This window comes from Lucilia sericata, unplaced genomic scaffold, assembly GCF_015586225.1.
Source record: "Lucilia sericata isolate MDLA Ls3-8-SP2 unplaced genomic scaffold, ASM1558622v1 Contig000168F_arrow, whole genome shotgun sequence".
Lineage (NCBI taxonomy): Eukaryota > Metazoa > Arthropoda > Insecta > Diptera > Calliphoridae > Lucilia > Lucilia sericata.
The window spans coordinates 316,622-330,471 of record NW_023994197.1 but is presented as its reverse complement, the minus strand read 5'-3'; the positions used below and the strand labels follow the sequence as shown (position 1 = coordinate 330,471).

General features: G+C 30.2%; 1 protein-coding gene across 1 annotated transcript in view; it reads left to right on the top strand.

Annotated features, from left to right (window-relative positions):
- The first annotated feature begins 2,855 nt into the window (after positions 1 to 2,855).
- The window catches only part of LOC119601484 (asparagine synthetase domain-containing protein CG17486), a 35,602-nt gene continuing 24,607 nt past the window's right edge, over positions 2,856 to 13,850 (top strand). The window contains exon 1 of the mRNA XM_037952437.1: positions 2,856 to 3,005. Coding sequence (XP_037808365.1) covers positions 2,943 to 3,005 — 63 coding nt within the window. The 5' untranslated portion in view covers positions 2,856 to 2,942. The remainder of the gene's footprint in view (positions 3,006 to 13,850) is intronic.

The following is a 13,850-nucleotide window of genomic DNA, read 5'->3' as shown; positions in this document are numbered from 1 at the left end:
TTCCAGAGCCTTGGTTGAAGTAGTACACATGGCACCACTTATACCCAAGCAGCATGTACGCTGAACTCCCTGTAGTAGTTTGATATTACACTTTTTGTCCAAAGCAGTCCACCAGATTATTGAAGCATAAGCTAGAATTGGTCTAATTACACTTTTATAAAGCCAATTTGTCATAGTAGGACTAAGACCCCATTTCATGCCTATGGTTCTCCTACATATCGCCCAGCACCGATGTGCCTTGTTGATCCTATCCTCTATGTGGTGTCTCCATTTTAATTTAAATTAATTTAAAAATTAAGAACAGAAAAAACGGAAATGTAAAAACCGAATATTAATGACAGTCACGGTATATGATAATTTTCTAAAAATTTGGAACAGATTAATAGGTAATGGGAATTTATTGCAATTTTTTATGAAAATCAAAGAAAAGGAAAAACAAAATTCCTTCATGTACAAATTCATACATTTTATGAAATTTTAATATTCTGCTTCAATGAAAGAAGATATGTCAGATGTTAAGCCTTTGGCCAAAAATGGCGTTTCTCAAACTTCAAGACACGATAACTCAAATTGATTCATGGATGATAAAGCCAGATTCTGCTCAATCCTTTAGAAAAGTATACTTTGGTCTCTGGATTAAAAATGTAATTTATAGAGTTTTAATGAAATTTTTGAGAAAGAGAGCGCGTTTTGCATTCAGAAATATTTTTACATTTTCCTTCTTATTTTTCGTATCAAACCTAATTTCTAGAAACATTAGAAAAAACGAAATCTTCCTAAATTTCAAAAATAATAAGTGTAAACGATCTAGATTTGTAAAAAGATCTTTAATGAAATCTACTAGATTTCGCGTATGTGTAAATGGGATATTAGAGAAATTACATAATTGTATAATTGACAATCATTTCGAAATAATTTTTAGCATTTCTGTAGTTTTATCTTAGTTTCACTGAACTAAGAAGCTAAGAATCATTTTCTGAGTCTATTAGGCCATGGATGGTAAAACCGCTCATTTGTCACTATTACAGGCAGATATTCGAAAGATCTGTGACATCATAAACTAGACTTGGAATAGTAGATTGGATTGCAAAGTACCAAAGGTCCTATGTCCAAAACTTGATATGGTTGCTACCAAAATATTTATGTATAGGACTTGATAGATGCAGTCTAATGTTTCTGATAGGGATGCCAAGCGGGCATTGCTCAGTTAGGGCCTTTGTCAGTAAGTGGGACAGCAATATACCGTACTATTGCAGGTTATGCGAAGATCGAGCATAACCTGCAATAGTACGGTAGGATACAGAATCTCAGGTTGAAATGGCTAGGGAATAGGTTCCATGTCGAAATAGGGGATATTGCGGGTCTTGACACTATACTCTACTAGGTTTTGTCAAGAGAATTAGTCACTTCTTCGCCTGGGCTTTATTCTTTAGGATACTGACTTGGTAAATCCTCTGTGGTGTAATCCCTTGGAATATATCTGTTTCCTTTTATCTATCTTTTTCGTTTTTTGTAGTGTTTTATTTTTACAGCGGACCTTATCGTCTCGGAGTGGATATGCATCTTTTTATGGTGAATAACCCTTCTAAACCTAAACCCAAGCCATGTATTTATCCATGTATGATTTGTTGGCTGTCCATGTAAAATTTGTAAGCAAGATACAGCATTTTAATTCAGTTTTAGCATTTTTTCTAGCATTATTTTGAATGAGATCTAACCGCAAAATTTTTTGAGATCTGGTCACACTGTTATTTATGATTCGTCCATTCATTTTCTTAAATGTTTATATAGATGTAAAAAATTCACATTTAACATTTTAGTGTTCTAGCTTTTATAGATTCCCAGATATACTAATTTTAGTATTTGGAAAAATAGTTCAACTAGCAATAAAGGGCGTTGCACCTCACATATTTATTAAATACATATGTATGTATATCTAGGAAAGTACAGAGTACATATATGGGAATTCTTGCTGCAATACCCCCTATTTATCCTCCAATTTATTACCCAAATGTTCACATAAATGACAAAGTTGTTTGTGCAAAATTAAGGATTATTGCTCTAATAATTTCCCAGATATACGAATTTTTGTGTTTAATTTATATGAGAAGTGCCACACCCATTATTGCCAGTCCGCCAATTTATTACCCAAATGTTAGCATGGATGACAAAGTTGTTCGTGAAAAATTTGAGGATTCTAACTCCAATGACTTCTCACATTAGAATTTGTATATTTAATTCATTTGAAAGGTGCCATACCCCCTATTGCTAATGCGCCAATTTATTACCCAAATGTTTACATGGATGACATAGTTGTTCGTGCGAGATATAAGGATTCTAGCTGTAAGCCTTTTTCTAATCCACAAATTTATTAATCAAATGTTCAAATGAATGACAAATTAGTTTGTGCAAAATTCTAATATTCTAGCTATAAGCGTTTCCGACATATACAAATTTTTGTATTGAATTCTTATGGAAAGTGCACGCCCCCTATTGCTAGAACTCCCACTTTTCCTCCAAATTTTCATATGGATGTCAAAATTGTCAATACAAAATTTGAGGACTCTAGTTAAACATATTCCGAGATATTCGACTTTTAAGGAAGTGCTACTTCATAATAAAAAGTAGCCTATTGTTCCTTTTTATAAATTATTGAAAACGCAAGGAAAATTTTATTAATTAGAAAAAAATATTATTCTATTTCATTTTTATATAAGTTTTTTAAAATTAAATAATTAAACAAATTATTTTTATATTACAAAGATATAATTTTCCCAATTAAGTAATTAATTCCAATTATACGAATTCGCTGACGAAGCTACCTTATAATAAATGTACCTTGAAAATGTTTGTGTTGCAGAACTAACTCTACCTTGTATAAATTCAACTCGCACATGTTTAGTTTGTTTACTAAATACTAATTAGTGTGGATTTGTGTTAAAATGTGTGGGATATTTTGTTGCGTTTCAAATCCATTAGATGTACATTCTTGTCTAAAAAACTCAGTAAGTTCACACATGTATTTCTTAGCGTATACCATGATGTATTTTTACATCATACTAAATAATAATTATTTTCCAAATGTTATGTATTCCTTCAATTTGCTACGAACAAATTCTGCATGATGGAATAAGGTGAAGTCCAGGGATGGCAAAATTTTTACGGTGGTACTTTTTTGATACTATTTGATGTTCAAAAGTACCGTGATACTCGCGAGTCTTATTTGATACTCTCAGGCCCACAATCACAATATCCGATTATCGATTAACAGATAGATAAATAATTTTTGTATGTAAACATTGGTATAAATTAAGCGTTCTGATCCAGCTGATTTTAAAACTTTTGTTTATACCACATGATAGTACTTGTTCTTGTGACTTCAACAAAGGAAAAAAAATTATCCGCTCTATTAAGGTTCGGGAGTTATGGGCCTCCAAAGGTCTGATATATAATTGGATATATCTCGATCACTGATAAACGGATATGGTCGATATGGGTATCATTGGAAAGGTCTTTGACAGAGCTTTCCACTGATGTGTTAGATGACAAATATTATTAACCCATTGAGAACCAGGGTGAATTTTTTTGTTTTTTCCTTTGACTTTTTTTAAAAAAGTACCGTTATCTCTAAAACATATCGATATAACGGTACCTCATCTTAGGTGAATGTTTGTAGACTACATTTGGGGCTTTCCTTTGATATAGGTTTGAAAGCTATAACCCATGAAATGCAGGAGTTATTTAAGTTTAAAATTTTATATTTTCTTAAATTTTGATATTTATCATATGTAATTATAAATCTAAAGTGCATATTATTTGATATGGTCAATATGGGTATCAGTGGATAGGTCTCTGAAATACCTTTCAATTGATGTATATTGTAACTTATATCATTAACCCATTGAGAACCAGGGTGAATTTTTTTGTTTTTTCATTTGTCTTTTTTTAAAAAAGTACCGTTATCTCTAAAACATATCGATATAACGGTACCTCATCTTACGTGAATGTTTGTAGACAACATTTGGGGCTTTCCTTTGATATATGTTTGAAAGCTATAACCCATGAAATGCAGGTGTTATTTAAGTTTAAAATTTTATATTTTCGTAAATTTTGATTTTTATCATATGTTATTATAAATCTCAAGTGCTTATTATTTGATATGGTCAATATGGGTATCAGTGGATAGGTCTCTGAAATACCTTTCAATTGATGTATATTGTAACTTATATCATTAACCCATTGAGAGCCAGGGGCAATTTGTATATATTTTTATTTATTTTTCTTTACAGTACCGTTTTTTCAAAAATAAATCGATATAAAGGTACTTTATGTCACATGAAATCTTATAGACAACATTATAAGCTTTCATATGTTGTATGTTTGAAAGACCTAACTCATGAAATGCAGAAGTTAGATAACTTTAAAAATTAATATTTTAAAAAAATTTTGGTTTTTATGGAATGCATTTGTATAGATTGACTATTTATTATTCGATATGGATATCAATGCAATGGTATTGAAATATCTTTTGATTGATATATAATATGGTCCATATCATTTATATCAACCTATTAACAGCCAGTGCCTGTGTTTTGTAACTTTCGAATCGACAAAAAAAATCGAAAAATTTATAATCGTCTTGTTTAAAACAGGGTGAACACACGTAATTCAAATATATTTTGGTTAATTGTAATGTGTTCAGTTTAAAAATTATTTGAATCACGCAACTACATACATAAATACATACATACATAAAAAATCGCGCGATTTTTTAAAATAATTTTTCCCCTGCGGCGGTATGCTGCTTTTTTCACAATTCAATCATTTCACCAAAAAGTGAAAAATTATTTCAAAAAAATCGCGCGATTTTTTTGAAATAATTTTTCGCCTGCGGCGCTAGCCTGTTTCCTTCCACAATTCAATCATTTCACCTGCAGCGCTATGTTACTTTTTCCCACAATTCAATCATTTTTCGCCTGCGGCGCTAGGCTGCTTTTTTCACAATTCAATCATTTCACCTGGGGCGCTATATCACTTTTTCCCACAATTCAATCATTTCACCAAAATATGAAAAATTATTTCAAAAAAATCGCGCTATTTCATTTTCAAATCAATAATTTTACCAAAAAATAAAAATTATTTCAAAAAAATTATACAACTTTTTACCAATTTCAAATCATTTAATCAAAAAGTGAAATATTTTTATTCAATTATTTCATCAAAAAGTGAAATAACTTACCCACTTCTTTGTTTAATAATTTATTTCACCTAGATATGCTTTCTTTCTAAATTAACTTAAAAAACTTCTAAACTTCATGAGTTACAAATTTCAAACGTATATTATAAAAAAGCCCCAAATATTTTACAATTTCATGTTAAATGAGGTACCCTTACATCGATTTATTTTTGAGATAACGGTACTTTTGTAAAAACAATAAAAGAAATTTATATACAAATTGTCGCTGGCTCTCAATGGGTTAATGATATAAGTTACAATATATATCAATTGAAAGGTATTTCAGAGACCTATCCACTGATACCCATATCAAACAATAAGCACTTGAAATTTATAATAACATATGATAAAAAAATTTACGAAAATATAAAACTTTAAACTTAAATAACTCCTGCATTTCATGGGTTATAGCTTTCAAACCTATATCAAAGGAAAGCCCCAAATGTAGTCTACAAACATTCACCTAAGATGAGGTACCGTTATATCGATATGTTTTAGAGATAACGGTACTTTTTTAAAAAAAGTCAAAGGAAAAAACCAAAAAATTCACCCTGGTTCTCAATGGGTTAATAATATTTGTCATCTAACACATCAGTGGAAAGCTCTGTCAAAGACCTTTCCAATGATACCCATATCGACCATATCCGTTTATCAGTGATCGAGATATATCCAATTATATATCAGACCTTTGGAGGCCCATAACTCCCGGACCCTAATAGACCGGATAACTTTTAACTCTAAAAATCAGCTGGATTAGAACACTTAATTTGTTCCAATAATATATCGGTTCGATAAAAAATAACAAGTTTAAGAATATTTAAAATTTCAAATTCCAAAATGCATCAACTAAAAGCCGTTTTTTCTAAAAAAAAGTATATTAGTAAAACCGGCTAATAAAATTATAGAGTAATGGATTTCTCTTCAATATAACCAATGTAACTCATTACGAAATGGAATCAGAAGTTGTATTTATTTTTATCTTTATTGACATTATATGAATAGTAATCTAATTAAAAATTCATTAAGGTATTTTCAGACTACAATACTGAGTATTAATACTTGTCAAGAATATTTGTATCATAATACAATTTACTAGTCTAAATATAATTTGTAATTTGATTTTCAAAAATATTACTTATTTTTTTGGCATACGGTCGGTGTTCATAAATTTTTTAAAACAATTCAAAAACTTTTTATTTTCAAACGTATTCGGTATGTATTTTATAAATACAATAAAAAACAAACAAAAAGTGTAAAATACATTAAAAATAAGAACGAAAAGTGCATAAATAATTGAAAATTGGATAAAAAATATTACAAATGTTATAGTGTAAACATAAAATGTATTTTTCGGATTGATTTTTTGAAAATGCGAATTATTTTCATAATATTTTTAATTTGAAGTGTGTTAATACTCAGTATTGTAGTCTGAAAATACCTTTATTACTATTTTATAAGAAAAATACCAGAAATTTCAATTTTGAAATAATATTTGACTTTAAACAAATGATTTCCAAATGATATAAACTCGAAGGATTCACTTTCTATCTAATATAAAACAATTTGTTTTGAAACTAAGCATTCAACCAAAGACAATACATATAAGAAGTTTTAGGTCAAAAATATTTGGACTTTTAAGAGCCAATCTTTAGGTGAAAGATTAGCGATTAAATTAAAATTAATCGTCGAAAGATGTTTTTGAGTACTCAATTAGTTAATTTTGTTTGCAAGTTTAAGCGCCCAGTGGAGGTGGTTTAATCTTAAGCACGAAATGCAAAAGTGTAAACAGCTGATGCAAAAAAATTAATAAAATTTTTATAAATATAAACATTAAAATGTTCTATTTATTGATTAGTATATATTATGGACACTTCAAAATACATTTTTTTGTTTTTAATTTAAGTTTTCATTAATTTTCATATTAAATTTACATTTGTCTTCTTCTTTTTTATAAAATATGCATTGTTTTGATAACAAACAGTGACATTTTCTGTTGTTTTGTATGGCAACACTGCGAAGTTTAATCTTGTACTCAAAAACATCAAATGGTATTAACATTGGATTAAATTTATTTTTAGATTAACTAATCTAATTATTAATTGCCATTTGATTGCCAACTCAAAAACCCGGTCTAAGCAAATTATTGTTTCAAGTCGTATTAAGAATCGCATATACGAGTAAATATCCTATGTACGGTCCCACGACGGATTTTAATTCAATAACACATATTTAAGCGACTTATTGGCAATGGACAGTCGATACTAATACTTGTAGCTCAATTATTACCATTAAGATGAAATTCTAAATTCATTCTTGTATAGGGCCAAATGTGGCCTGATTTCGATTAAGACCGGATTTAAAATATAACAAATTATATTATGACAGCTTTAAATTTAACATATTTACAAAGTGGCTAATATTTGTATGGTAGCTATGAAATGGCATGTACCCATTCCTATAAAAGGTTAACATTGAGGGACGGACAAGGATTCATCATATCAACTTATAATGACCTTTCTACCTCCGTTATGGATTGTTTAAAAATTTTATATTTATTTAAAAAATTATCAACATTTAGCAAAAAAAAAAAAATATTTTAGTTCTTTGAGATCCAAAAAAGTACCCTTTGAAATATTTTTTGATACTGACACAAAATCTAATTTTCCATCCCTGGTGAAGTCAATTCTACAAAAACCAACAAAAGTTGTATACTTATGTCAAAAAGTGTATATGTTGCCAGAGTGGTCTTTTTAATATATAGCATAAAGCTGCATGGCCACACGTCAACATTTGGTCAAAACTTGTTTATGTGTTAGTAATTTATTCCAGCAATCATTGAAGAAGAAGAAGCATAAATTTAATTTTTATTTAGATTTTACGACGGCAACATCATTTTTTTACCGCATGGTGATAAAAAATGTATGAAAAAATTTTATGCGTTATGTGTCTATACTGTTACACATACAATTTTTACCATTATTATAAATGTAATTTTTGCGGTAAAAAACAATTATCCATTTCTTTAATTTTTTTTTGGTTAATGAAAAAATGTTTTATTAAAAAACTGGATATTTTTCTTTGTATATTTCAAGTAAAATTTGGTACTGTGTCTGCAAATAAATTCGAATATGATTTTTTTTCATCCATGTTTCATTTACCTTGCGGCAAACACTAAATAAAAATTAATTTATGCTTCTTCTTCTTCTATGCTACATCTGCTTCAATTTCAGTTGAAAATCAAAAGTGTTTAGATTTTCATCAAACCAGTGCGTGTGAGTTTTTTTTTTCACTAACACAATCAAAAAAAATCCTTTGTGTGTAAATTTGTTTGACCATTGCCATCACCCTTTAAAAATGAAAATCCCACGTGCCCAAAATATCTCTACACCAAACAAATATACTTATCGTCAACTAAACCGCAAACGGCCCTATCTTTTTTAAAATTTTACAGGAGAAGCAAAAAACTATTGAAATAGTGAAACCTATCAGTTGTTATGATAGTTGACAATGGCGTATATAAAAATGGATAAATTGGACTTTTTACCTGTAATATTTAAATGTTCTTGTAGATAGGGTCTTTTTTTGTCAATAAAATTGCTAATTTTTTTCGGAGGAGTCCAATTTTGTGCAGACATTTGTTTTGATGCAATATATTATAATCAACAATAAAATCGATTTTGAATTTTTTGTTAGTTAGGGCCGTCTGCGTTTCAGGTGACGATATGTATATTACAACTAAAAATTGTAAAATATGTGTATATCTATTAGTGAATTTGCTACAAATACACAATTTATTATCATGGATACAATTTTAATTTATAGTACATTAGAAAATTTTATTTTTTAATTATATAATGTATGTAAACAATTACAATTGCCAAAAAAGTATAATATTAGACTAAAAAATACTTATTTTATAACGTATTACAAATGCATACTTACTTATAAAGATTTTCTACAAAATGAAATGAAAAATACTCTTGTTTCATTGTGTGGAAATTTTGTTTTTTATTACTACAATTTAAACAGTTTTCATTAAAAATATTATGTTTAAGACAAACATAAAAATATAACGTGAATTTTAATAATATAAAAAATTACTAATTTAATTATAAATTTATATTATTTTTGATTTTTTGAATTAATCCCTATGCAAATAAATATTTTTTTTGTGCATCTGGCAACCCCAATGCTACATTTTGACATTTTATTATGATGAAAAAGGCATTATAATTCAATTTTAATTTATAATACATTAGAATTTTTTTAAGGTGTACTATTAGACTGAAAATAAAATACTTACTTTATAAAGTATTACAAATACATATTATATTCTTGTAGAGATTAATTATTAAATTAAATGAAAAATACTCTTGTTTCATTGCGTTTTTTTATTACTACAATTTAAACAGTTTCCATTAAAAATATTATGTTAAAATATACATAAACATATAACGTGAATTTAAATGATATATACAATTACTCGTTTAAGTATAAATTTATATTATTTTAATATCCTAAAAATTGAAATAATCCTATGTAAATAAATTATTTTTTTGTGGATCTGGCAACTCGAATGGTTTGACAGTTGTATACTTCTTCTTCTTCTGTTGCTGTTACTCTCAGTAACATTGTCAATCATTGGAAAAGACCACCGAAACATATGTTTTTATTTTGGTCTTTACTAAAGTGTTTGGTGTAAATAGATATTTTTATTAATTTTTATAATTTTTCTTTTTCTCTTTCTCTCTTTTTTTATCTCCTTCTTTCTTTCCGGTTCTCTTTTTTTTGCAGTTGTATACAACTTTCACTAAAAAAACAAAACAATGACTTCGCCTTATAAGTGCACCCTGAAATTCTCTTTATAACCAGTGATTTTTAGAAATCCCTACGCTTATGAGAAAAAAATCCCCTCAAACAGGCTTTCTCTAAGTACATATACATATTAATAAAGTAAGGGCCCTTTACACGATCGCACTTTAAGTACGTAAAGTCTAATGGAAAAGTAAAATTAAATTCTATACGTATAGCTAGGTACTCTTCAAAATTTCGTGCGAAATGTTGTCAAACTACATATAAAATATTTGGTACGAAATAATTTCGCAAAAGCAGTACTCTGTTCTTATTGCAAAATTTATCTGGCCTTTACCTTGTTTTCCAACTTACGAAATAACATAAGCAGCACTTCTTTTGCACGAAATTAAAACAAACAGCTGATCACATTTTATTTGTTTTTCCCAAAATTATTATTTGTCGAGCCGAAAAAACTCAGAAAGTGATTCTGAGTCGATCGGTATAAGTTAGGTTGATAGGAGGATGTATACTACATCAAATCCGAAGAAATACACCTAGGCCACTATGGTGTGATCATTTTCATCGGAAAAAATGGTTCACTGAATGTATTATTTTTTAATGTTTAGAAATTCAGCTTCCTGTACGTAATTCCTCAGTCAGGAATGTTATTTCCGGAATAACATCACTTCCAAGATACTTGGATCTAACTTCGACGAATGCCAGACAGTGGCACAGAAAGTGCTCCAGAGTTTCAATGTCCTCTTCACATGCTCTACACACGTCTGAATCGCACGTCCAATTTGGCATAGATGTGCTGTAATGTAATCCTGTGTGTCCACTCAGAATACGTACCATCATACTAACTTCAGACTTGCTCATTTTGAGAAGACTTCTCGTCTAGCGTTCATCAGAGTCACCCCATAGGATCTTTGTGGTTCTACCCACCGTTTCATTATTCCAAGATGCCTTATGGGATTCTATCACCCACATTTTTAATTCAGCTTTTGTTGCGTCGAATGGTTTTGCGTTTGTCAGGTTAACTGCTTCGTGCTCCATTCCCTTTAAAGCTATTAAACTCGCCCTTTCGTTGCCGACTACTCCCGAGTGCCCTAGTACCCATATGATGTAAACCTTACCTATGAGAGAGTATTTAGTTAAAGCTTTCTTACAATCTTAGATTTAATTCTATCACCTGATATCGCCCTAATTGCCTTCTGGCTGCCGGCAAATATATTAAGGGCTGTTGGCGCCATATTTATTATAATTCAATTTAAGCATTCCGTTATTGCTCGTACTTTTGCCTGGAAGCATGTGTTATGATTAGGTAGACGGTGGTATAATTCTGTTCCCAGACCCAATTTGGAGCCATCGGTGTAACAACGGATTCCTACTAGTATTTGCTCTAGTGTTCCGCTTGGCAAAGACATTCTATCTGGGATCAGCGTTACAAAGTTTCCGACATATTCTGTGTCTGGTATACGATCAGGCACGTCCGATGAATATGTATAACCTTCCAATGTGTCCAGTATACATTGATGACGTGTCCTATAACCGCTTTTGGCCAGTTCGCCTAAAGTAAAGAACCGTTCAGCTGTAAGCGTCTCCTCATATCTTAAATATGTTTCAATGGGTGGAATATCTTGCAACGTTTCCAGAGCCTTGGTTGAAGTAGTACACATGACACCATTTATACCCAAGCAGCATGTACGATGAACTCCCTGTAGTAGTTTGATATTACACTTTTTGTCCAAAGCAGTCCCCCAGATTATTGAAGCATTAGCTAGAATTCATGCCTATAGTTCTCCTACATATTGCCCAGCACCGATTTGCCTTGTTGATTCTATCCTCTATGGTAAGCAAGGTTCAGTATACGTAGAAATTTTTGTCTTTCTTGAGAAAAGTTAGATTTCTGTCTTCGCCGGGTTAACATTGAGGCCTCTCGGCTGAGCCCTGCTCATGGCCGTATTCAGAGCTTCCTCAGCTCTTCTACAAAAGTAATTTAAATCCTTTCCCTTTAAAAGTATTACGATCATTTGCATAGCAGACAGGTCTAAATCCTTTATCAGTTAGGGTCCTTAGGAGGCTATTAATCGTGGTAACCCAGCAAGGTTCAGTATACGTAGAAATTTTTGTCTTTCTTGAGAAAAGATAGATTTCTGTCTTCGCCGGGTTAACATTGAGGCCTCTCGGTTGAGCCCAGCTCATGGCCGTATTCAGAGCTTCCTCAGCTTTTCTACAAAAGTAATTTAGATCCTTTCCCTTTAAAAGTATTACGATCGTTTGCATAGCAGACAGGTCTAAATCCTTTATCAGTTAGGGTCCTTAGGAGGCTATTAATCGTGGTAACCCAGAGTAAAAGTGACAAAATGCCACCCTGTGGTATACCGCGAAATAACTTTTTCCTGATAATTGTATCGTATACCTCGCAGCTTGTCCATCTGTTCCTTAGCATGCACTTGATCCAGTTAGATCGGTATACTTTAAGGTGGGTAAAGGACCAATATTTTTATGTACATGTAAACCTTGTGCGCAAGCTACAGACCGCAATTTTCAAGATATTTTGATAATGATGATGTGGACCATACGAGTTTTTGTCACAAGGACGAACCCTATTGAAAATGGTTGAAATCGGTCCATTATTTAACCTAGTCCCCATACAACCAGACCTTCCGATTTAGAGTTTTTAACTCATAACTATGTACTTCAATTACACTACTATCTCTCCAAAAATTGGCACAACTAAGCTTTATATTGACCGTCGTTTGAGCCTAGCCCCCATACAAACCCCCTTTAAAAAATATCTTAAACGTCTAAAAATTAATTTATAACCATTAGATTCGGATTAAACTCAGCAATTCAGAAATACATCCGTCCTTTTTTTGATGGTGACTGTAAAAAGAAGGTTGCCAATGTTTGAGAAAGAAATAAAAAAAAAATGCCAGTGATGTTAACAATATTAATAAAGTGAAGAGTTACTCCCTTTTTGAAAATTTTAGTTTTTTTAATAAAATACCGGTATTGGTATTTTAGCGTTATCAGTATTTTGGTTTATTTCGGTATTTTAACCTTGCAAAAACTACATGATTTTGACGCAATCGTAAACTAATTCCAAAAACAAAATGTATGTGGATTTTGTAGAAGTTGTTGTACAACATCTATCCCAATAAACATTGATTCAAACCTGTGATCATTTTTGAAAATTTTCTTAACTAAATAATGTATTTTTCAAATTCTTTTCAAATTAGTAAGTGTAGCCTTTGAAATAAACATGATAATTTCAAAAAACGTTTCATAAAATATAATGTGTGATATTTATACAATTTTCAAAGTACTGTTTCAATTGAACTTAGAAAATTAAATTTTAAAAATTAAATTATTTTAGAAAAATAAAAACACAACAATATATGTTATATATGTTTTCAAATATATATTTACATAATTTCAAAGGTTTTTGCTTATTGGGATATATGTGATGTTTTTTTACTAACACAATCAAAAAAATTACAGTTTGATGTGTCCATGTCGCTTAATACATGAAAAAAATATATTTTTAGTTGCTAAAACTATGAAATTGAAAAACATCCCTACAATGTGACAAAAGTAAGAAATCATCTCCTTTTTCCCCACATGTGAAATTTTTGAAAAAAATCCCTACAAAAAGGGAAAAATACTTATACATGACAACACTGTTTCTAACGATTTGTGTTGGTTCACACAGGTAAACTTTTTTTGGGAAACTTTTGATTTTGTGTGAGAAAGAAAAAAATTTCAATAATTTCTCTCGCGGTATGGAGTTTCTTGTACTCGAAAAACTTGTTTT